Source organism: Streptopelia decaocto, assembly GCF_964273445.1.
Source record: "Streptopelia decaocto genome assembly, chromosome: 19".
Taxonomy (NCBI): domain Eukaryota; kingdom Metazoa; phylum Chordata; class Aves; order Columbiformes; family Columbidae; genus Streptopelia; species Streptopelia decaocto.
In genome coordinates this window covers 7,114,337-7,123,590 of record NC_138674.1, presented here as the reverse complement: position 1 = coordinate 7,123,590, position 9,254 = coordinate 7,114,337, and the positions used below count along the sequence as shown (strand labels likewise).

The window sequence follows — 9,254 nt, the reverse complement described above, 5'->3', positions numbered from 1 at the left end:
TCTGTGACACTGACAGGGAGCAGACCAGGGACAGAGACACAGCTGCAGGCAGCACAGCCATGGGCAGGGAGAGTTTTGCCCCAGAGCTGTGTTCATGGAAACTAGATGCCCAAGGTGCATTTTAAACTGTGATGAACAGTTTTGCTCACTTGGTAGAAAGAGAGAATGAGCTGAAACATCCCTCCATCAGGGAGGGGGTTTTCCATGAGAAACAACATGATATTTTCCCCAGAGAAATCTCCCCTAACTTGTCACTGTCCTTTCCTCCTTGCACAGGACCTCATGCCCACAGGCAGCAAATGTCCAACAGCAGCTCCATCACCCAGTTCCTCCTCCTGCCGTTCACAGACACACGGGAGCTGCAGCTCTTGCACTTCTGGCTCTTCCTGGGCATCTACCTGGCTGCCCTCCTGGGCAATGGCCTCATCATCACCACCATAGCCTGGGACCAGCACCTGCACACCCCCATGTACTTCTTCCTGCTCAACCTCGCCCTCCTCGACCTGGGCTCCATCTCCATCATTGTCCCCAAATCCATGGCCAGTTCCCTCTGGCATTCCAGGGCCATCTCATACTTGGGATGTGCGACACAGCTCTTTTTGTTTCTCTTGTGATCACAGCAGAGTTTTATCTCCTCACCATCATGTCCTATGACCGCTACATTGCCATCTGCAAACCCCTGCACTACGGGACCCTCCTGGGCAGCAGAGCTTGTGTCCACATGGCAGCAGCTGCCTGGGCCACTGGGTTTCTCCATGCTCTGCTGCACACGGCCAATACATTTTCACTGCCCCTGTGCAAGGGCAATGCCCTGGGCCAGTTCTTCTGTGAAATCCCCCAGATCCTCAAGCTCTCCTGCTCACACTCATACTTCAGGGAACTTGGGATTATCATGTTTAGTGCTTCTTTTTTTGAGGGATGTTTTGTGTTCATCGTGGTGTCCTATGTGCAGATCTTCAGGGCCGTGCTGAGGATCCCCTCTGAGCAGGGACGGCACAAAGCCTTTTCCACCTGCCTCCCTCACCTGGCCGTGGTCTCCCTGTTCATCAGCACTGGCATGGTTGCCTACCTGAAGCCCCCCTCCATCTCCTCCCCATGGTTGGACCTTGTGGTGTCTGTTCTGTACTCAGTGGTGCCTCCAGCAGTGAACCCCCTCATCTACAGCATGAGGAACCAGGAACTGAAAGTGGCACTGAAGAAGCTGATTCAATCATTTTTCTGTCAGCAGCAATAAGTTACCTGTGTCTCTTCAGAAGTGATTTCCAGTTCATCTCAGGAACCTCCTCTGCATTGCACATTTCATCTGTGATAACCATGTTTGTCAAGGCATTTTTTCCCCCACTGCACTTCTCCAGAGCAGTGACTCAGAGGTCTGTCTACCTGTTTCTGGGCCCTGGTACAGCTGGTGTCCTGTGTCACATCTCTGTAATACAGGTGTGGACCCATTTTGAAATCACTGTATTTCTGAACTTGGGGATCTTTTTAAAACACCCCACAAAAGGGGATTTCCTCAGTCTCAGTATTTGGAGCTTGGGCTCTTCTTCCAAAACTGTGGTCAGCCTGAATAAATTTCCCCCACAAGGCCATGCTGCTGTGCTTGTGTTTTTCATGGCTCAGGGGAGGACATGGGGCACCATGTTACGTCATGGTGCTGGTTTGAGTGTCCATCTGTGGGGGCCCAGTGTTCCTGGAGATGGTGAAGGACCTTCAGTGATCTGCCTTGGGCTGTCTCGCTGTGGTTTCCAGGCACCACAGCTCCCTGTGCTCTGTGCTTCAACAGGAGAATGAATGACCCACAGAACCCTATTTCTGCATTCCCCAGCTCAGGGCAGGCTGCGCTGTCACTGCGGCAGCAGGAGCAGCATGAAGAGCTCCTGGCCAGGAGTCGTGTGCTGGTGAGAGGGGCTGGCACAGGAGGGCTACCAGCAATGGGTGTAAAGGCTCTCTTGGAAACAAGAGCAGGGGACAAAGGGGGACTGGCCTTGCTTCCATCATGCCATGGCTTGCCCCAGCCCTTAGGCTGATAGGCTGATCCTTATCTCTGTCCCAATCCATCTACAAATCCACCCATCTGTCCATCCATCCATCCCAGTTCTCCATCTGGGTGAGCTGCCCCATCACGTTTCTCATCCCAAAGAGATCATAGAATAATTTAAGTTGGGAGAGACTCTCAAGATCATTGAGTCCAATTATTAACCCAACTCTGGCACTAAACCATGCCCCTAAGAACCTCATCTATATGTCTTTTAAACACCTTCAGGGATGGTCACTCAACCACTCCTTGAGCAGCCTGTTCCAATGCCTCACAAACTCTTCCATGAAGAAATTTTTCCTAATATCCAAACTGAATATTCCCAGGTGCAACTTGAGGCCACTTCCTCTCCTTCTACCACTTGCTACATGGGAGAGCAGAACAACACCCTCCATGTTCCAACCTCCTTTCAGGTAGCTGTAGACAGCAATAAGGTCTCCCCTCAGCCTCCTGTTCTCCAGGCTGAACAGCCCCAGTTACCTCCACTGCTCCCCATCTGACTTGTTCTCCAGACCCCTCAGCAGCTTTGTTGCCCTTCTCTGAACTCACTCCAGCACCCCAAGGTCTTTCTTGTAGTGAGGGGCCCAAAACTGAACACAGGATTTGAGGTGCATCCTCACCAGTGCCAAGAACAGAGGGATGATCACTTGCCTGGTCCTGCTGGCCACACTATTCCTGATGCACGCGGGGATGCTGGTGGCCTTCTTGGCCACCTGGGCACACGCTGGCTCATGTTCAGTCACTGTCCATCAACGCCCCCAGGGCCTTTTCCATTGGGCAGATTTCCAGCCACTCTTCCCTGAGCCCGTAGTGCTGCCTGGGTTTGTTGTGACCCAAGTGCAGGACCCAGCACTTGGCATGAAATTGAACAAGTCCAAGAGTTGGATTGTTCACCTGGGATAGAGTAACACTGAGTGCAAGTGTAGATTGGGAGAGAGTGACTGGAGAGCAGCCCTGCAGACAGGGATCTGGCGTGATGGTGCCACAGGGTCAATAGGAGCCAACACTGTCCCCCAGCAGTCAAGATGGTAAACGGCATTCTGGGGTGCATCAAACACAGCATGGCCATGTGGTCAAAAGAGGTGACCATGCTGCTGTATTCAGCATTAGTGCAGCCTCACCTTGAGTTCTGTGTGCAGTTCTGGGCACCACATATTTTTACACAAGGACGTAAAGGTCCTGAATGCATCTAGATCATCCCCAAGCCCATTGGAGGCCCTTAGGAAGAGTTCCTCTCTCCAAATATCCAGCCCAGCTTGCTGCTGCGTGAACAACCAGGAGAAACTGCCCCAGGACCCTCATTCCAAACCCCATCTCCTCCACCCATACAGGCAGTGCTCTCCCCATTGTCACTGAGGTGGTTCCAGGACCCAAGAGACACCTGTGGGAGGAGATGTTGGGTGGGATATGGTGTCCTTCAGTGCTCCTCATGGTACCTCCTGCTGGGCTTTGTGCCACTGGTCACAACCCTCTGAGCCTGGATGTTCAGCCAGTTCTCAGTGGTGCTAAACAGGAACATGCCCCTGAGCACATTGGGCTGCACTGGGAGGAGTGTGGCCACCCAGACAAGGGCAGTTATTGCCCATCGTGACTCAGCACTGGTGTGGTCACATCTGGAGCCGTGTGTCCCAGTGTGAGGTTCCCCATTCTGGAGGAACGGGAGGAGCTGTCGTGTGGCCAGAGAAAGTCTGGGTCATGTGTGGAGATGTTGAGAGACCCAAACTTCTTTAGCCTGGTGAAGGGGAGGCTGAGGAAATGTGCTGGTTTTACTGAAACTGGGTTAATTTTCTTCATGCATTTTGAACCTCTCTCCTTCACAGCCAGTACAGTCTTTTGTTCAGATTTCTATGAGAATAATGAGATAACGCTGTTTCTTCCCTGGGATAGAGTTCATTTCGTCTTTTAGCAGCTTTACAGTGTTTGCCATTTGGTATGAAAGGAACGTCAGAACTCACTGATATCTTGGCTGTTGTCAGGGAAACCAAGGACTTCTTTGGCCATCCAGCTGTGGATGCAGATTGGCAGGAGGGGACACAGACAGGACAGCACCTGGATTGACATGCAGGCTGATCAATGAAATATTCCCTATGATTAGCGCCATGCTCAGTCTAAAGCTGGAGCCACTTTTGGGGCTTGTTACATCCGTTACTTTGGGTTTTCCAGCTGGTTCGGTCGGTTCCATTCAGAAGTTTCATTCTGTCAGGAGTTCGATGTCAGTTCGGCCTTTTGCTGTTCTGCCATTTTGCCGTTGGCCTTTGGGCCTTTCTGCCTGTTGCCCTTTTGCTCTCTCTCGCTGGGATGGGCTGTTCAGGACCAAGGTGCTCCCTTCTGCAGGACTGGCTGCTCCGTGTGACTGGAGTTACACGGCGGATAGCACTGAGTGTATTTTCTTAATTTAATTTATCTATTTCTATTTAATTTACCTGGACTATTGTCAGTGAAACCAAGGACTTCTCTGGAGTGCAGCTGAAGGTGCAAATTGGTAGGAGGGGACACAGACAGGACAGCACCTGGATTGACATCCAGGTCAATCAACAACTATTCTCTACCATTAGCATCATGCTCGGTATAAAGCTGGAGATGCCTTTTCCAGCCCGTTAATTTTGGTTTTCCGGCTGCTTTGCTTAGCTCTGTTCGGAAGTTCCATTCTATTGGGAGTTCAGTGTTAGTTCAGTTTTACGAAGTTTTGCGGTTTTTCAGTTGGCCCTTGGGCCTCTCTGCCTTTTGCACTTGTACTTTCTCTTGACTGGATCAGCTGTTCAGGACCAGGGTGCTCTCTTCTTTTGGGCTGCCTGCTCAGCACAACTGGAGTTCTGTGGGGGATGGCACTGAGTATAATACATTTTAGTTCATGTGTATTTTAGTTTATTAGTAGCAGTAGTGTATTATTTTTATTATTTTTATTCTCTTATTATTTTATTTTCTAAACCCACAAGTTTCTCCCTTCCCATTCAGTTCTCTCCCTTCTCCCACCTTGGGACTGGGAGCAGGATGGAGCAGCTCTCATGGTCTTGGTTTGTGGTTGTGGTAAAACCATGACAAGAAAGGGTAGTAGTAGCTTCAGAAATCTTGAAAATCACTTTCCAAGATGATGGCAATTTCTAAAATTTTTTTTTTGGTAGAGGGAAACAGCATGAGAAAGGAAAACCATCAGAAACTGCAGCTCTGGAGGTCCAGAGTGGATAAAGTAATGTCACTTTGAGCGCAGTGCTGTGGTTATTCAGAGGAGTCCAGATCAGCCACGGCTTTGTGTTTCAAGGAACAGCTGGTGAGGATGGAGAGACAGCAGCACAGGTGGGGACACACTGGGGTGAGAACAAGGTGGGGAAGCGCATGGGGTGTCTGCAGCCTGTGGGGAAACAGCCACAGGCCTGGGACAGTGCAGGATGGACTGTGGTGGACATGGCCAAGGGCGCTGGCAAGGCTGGATGTCCCTGAAAGAGCCAAGGTCTTTTTCCCCTTGGCTATGGCTGATGTCCCTGACAGCGAGGCCTAAGAGGAGACACATGGCTGTCATGGCCATGGCACCCCATTGCCTCCTTGCACCCCCAGGGAGTGTCACACCATTGTCCTGCACTGGGCATCGCACTCCCCACAGCCCCAGGAAGAGCCCTGAGCCACACGTGAGGGACAGGATCTCCCTTCTTGAGCAGATTCTTCAGTCTGTTTTTGGTATCTGAGGGATGCTGTTGTGAGGCCAGCTCTGTCACCGCAGTGCCCATTGCCTCTCCTGGTCACAGGACTGACACACAGCAAGACAGTGACCAAGCCTTGGAGGCACTCAGGCCTTGCACCAACACAAGGGCTGAGAAGGAGGGTGCGGAAGTACAAAGAGAAGGACTCTGGAAAGAACAAGGCCGGTGCTGCCTGTCAGAGCTCCTCTGCTGTAACTGTTTCTTCCATCTTCGCACACAGACACCTCGTATTGAGCTTCACAAAGGTGGAAAGATCTCAGACAAACAGTTCACTGCAGAGTCATTTATTTTGTTTAAATACACAGAGAGCATGACTTCTCATTTACAAGGTCTATGACTCGAACTATAAAGGTGTACAGAGATTTAAAGTGGGATGAATAATAACATTTCTTTATGGGCAATATCATCAGAGTTAAAAAAGCAAAATCAAACAAACCTTCCCCCAACTCCAAACATTCATATACAACTATAAAATATAAAAAAGACAGACTGGACCTGTCATCAGTTATGTCATGAGTGATACGCAGAAGATGGGAAGTTTAATGCCTTTGAAAAGAATCCAGCCATGAGTTTCCTCAGGGCACCCTTGAGCTCCTGGTTCCTCATGCTGTAGATGAGGGGATTCACTGCTGGAGGCACCACTGAGTACAGAACAGACACCACCACGTTTATGGATGGGGAAGAAATGGAGGGGGGCTTCACATGGGAAAAAATGGCAGTGGTCAAAAACAGAGAGACCACGGCCAGGTGAGGGAGGCAGGTGGAAAAGGCTTTGTGCCGTCCCTGCTCAGAGGGGATCCTCAGCACGGCCCTCAAGATCTGCACATAGGACACCACAATGAACATAAAACAAAAAAAGAAGAAACAGACACCCACAACAATAAGCCTAGATTCTCTGAGGTAGGCATCTGGGCAGGAGAGCCTGAGAATCTGGGGGATTTCACAGAAGAACTGGCCCAGGGCATTGCCCTTGCACAGGGGCAGTGAAAATGTATTGGCCGTGTGCAGCAGAGCATTGAGAAACCCAGTGGCCCAGGCAGCTGCTGCCATGTGGACACAAGCTCTGCTGCCCAGGAGGGTCCCGTAGTGCAGGGGTTTGCAGATGGCAACGTAGCGGTCGTACGACATGACGGTGAGGAGACAATACTCTGCTGAGGTCAATAAGACAAACAGAAAGAGCTGTGCAGCACATCCCAAGTATGAGATGGCCCTGGTGTTCCACAGGGAATTGGCCATGGACTTGGGGACAATGGTGGAGATGCAACCCAGGTCGAGGAGGGCGAGGTTGAGCAGGAAGAAGTACATGGGGGTGTGGAGGTGCTGGTCCCAGGCTATGGTGGTGATGATGAGGCCGTTGCCCAGGAGGGCAGCCAGGTAGATGCCCAGGAAGAGCCAGAAGTGCAAGAGCTGCAGCTCCCGTGTGTCTGCGAACGGCAGGAGGAGAAACTGGGTGATGGAGCTGCTGTTGGACATTGGCTGCCTGTGGGCATGAGGACCTGTGCAAGGAGGAAAGACAGTGACAAGTTAGGGGAGACTTCTCTGGGGAAAATATCATGTTGTTTCTCATGGAATACCCCCTCCCTGATGGAGGGATGTTTCTGCGCATTCTCTCTTTCTACCAAGTGACAAAAATCTGTTCATCACAGCTTAAAAGACAGCTTGGGCATCTGGTTTCCATGAACACTGCTCCGTGGCAAGACCCCTTGAGTTAATGTCAGAACAAATAGTGACCGACACTCGCACCCCAACCCCAGGGAGCAAGAGCACCAGGGACAGGTGGAGAAACAGGGAAGGACACTGCAGTGCTACCACAAAATAAAGCAAGGACAGAAAGGCAGACGGGCATGCTGTGGAACCTTCTCCTGACCCGGCTGTGCTGCTGCCACTCACATAATGACACTGTAGAGCAAGTACTTTTAGCACCTTTTTTGTGTACCACGTTGCAGGAACCCTTCACCTGGAGGTCCAGCTGCTGAGGTGGAGACTCGTGACCTGGACCCCATGGCTTTGGGGCAGAGGGTCTGCTGGGGAGGGGAGGAGACCAGGGGTTGCACTGGGAAATGTGTCTGCACTGCAGGGGATGGCAGGGGGGTCCTGAATCCCCTCCCCAGCATTTCTGGTCCATCTCCCTCTCCCTGCCCATGTCTGTCCTGCCTGCAGCTGTGTGTCTGTCCCTGGTCTGCTCCCTGTCAGTGTCACAGACCCTGTCCCACCCGCTGTGTGCTCAGCTCTGTCCTGCTCACACCTCCTGGCACTGCCCAGGGGCAGCTCTGTGTGTGCAGGGGCTCAGGAGCAGCTCAGACAAGTCCTAATGAGAACTGGGCTCTCAGTGTCTGCTCCAAAGAGAGAAATAAATCCCCATCTCTCACTGCACACCCAGCCAACCAAGGGTGGAAAACTGAAAGCACAGACTCCTTCCCTTGCAGCTGTTGCTGTATCAATGTCATTGTTAAGAAGGCCCCTCTGCCATGTCTGTGGGGGGATCTGGAGCTCTGAGCAGCCCTGACCCACACAACCCCCTTCAACCCCACAAGCTCCCTGCCTGCCCTGCCGGGGGTCGCTCCTTCCCCCCACAGCTGCTGCCATGGGATCTCCCGGGCAGGCTGAGCGCTGACCCTGGCAGGCGGCAGAGTCCCTGCCCGGCACAGCCCTGGGGTGCAGGGACCCTGCTCTGCAGGACAGCCCTGGGCACCCCTGGGTGCTCACCCGGCTTCACAGCTGTTCAACATGGCCTGACAAGAGCCCTGTCCTTACAGATCCCACCAGCTGTGCCTGTGCCAGTTTCAGGAGGTGCCTCCAGGAGCTACAGCTGCACTGCCCTGCACCAGAGACTTACCATGGCAAGGGCTGCAAAGGTTTCTCCTCCAGTGAGCTCTCAGCATCCTCCCAGTTCTGACCACCTTTAATCTCTCTCTGCCTTGCTCGTCTCCTGAGATCCCCAGGCAGAGCCCTCAGCCCTGCTGCGTGTGCAGAGGAGCTGCTCCTGGGCAGAGCTGTCTCTCTGCAGCGCTGCCGCTGCCATGAGCTCCCTGTGTCCCAGGAGCCCAGCCCAGCTCAGCAGCACAGGAGCAGCACAAGGCGCTTTAATGACCCCTCTGGTGGGTTTGGGGCTGAGTCCATGGACCTCAGACCCTGGAGGAAGTTGATGAAACCTCTCAAGAAGTCAAAGTCAGAATCAAACTCCAAAGTTTCTTGTAATGTTAATGGGTCCCACTGAGGGAACCTACTGAGAAACAATATCCAGGTTCGGTTAGAGAAGAAAACTGGAGGTCAGGAAAAGCAAAGTAAAGATGTCTGTGATGCTGAGGAAACCTGATTGTGTTTCTTTAACCAAAAGGCCAAGCCCTGACCCCCAGCCCTGGTAAATCAGATCCTGTCCCTCCGACGTTGCCCAGGGCCCTTCCTGGGACAGTGTGATGTGGGGCTGTGCAAGGCCAAGGGCAGGACTATGGTCCCACACCTCCCAGGTTCCTGGCTGGGGACAAGGAGCCATGAGGCCCTGTGCTGCAAGGACAAGGTGTCTCCTC

General features: G+C 52.3%; 1 protein-coding gene and 1 pseudogene across 2 annotated transcripts; one reads left to right on the top strand and one right to left on the bottom strand.

The window, feature by feature from the left end:
• Positions 1 to 299: 299 nt before the first annotated feature.
• LOC309447982 (olfactory receptor 14A16-like) lies at positions 300 to 1,234 on the top strand (annotated as a pseudogene). The gene has a single exon. The product of its transcript is annotated as an olfactory receptor 14A16-like (transcript).
• Positions 1,235 to 6,237: 5,003 nt separating this feature from the next.
• Positions 6,238 to 7,200, bottom strand: LOC309447981 (olfactory receptor 14A16-like; the record flags this gene model as incomplete). The annotated part of the gene is made up of 1 exon (XM_082069128.1): positions 6,238 to 7,200. One exon carries the CDS (start codon positions 7,198 to 7,200, stop codon positions 6,238 to 6,240), a length of 963 nt encoding a protein of 320 aa, XP_081925254.1.
• Between the last annotated feature and the right edge of the window lie 2,054 nt (positions 7,201 to 9,254).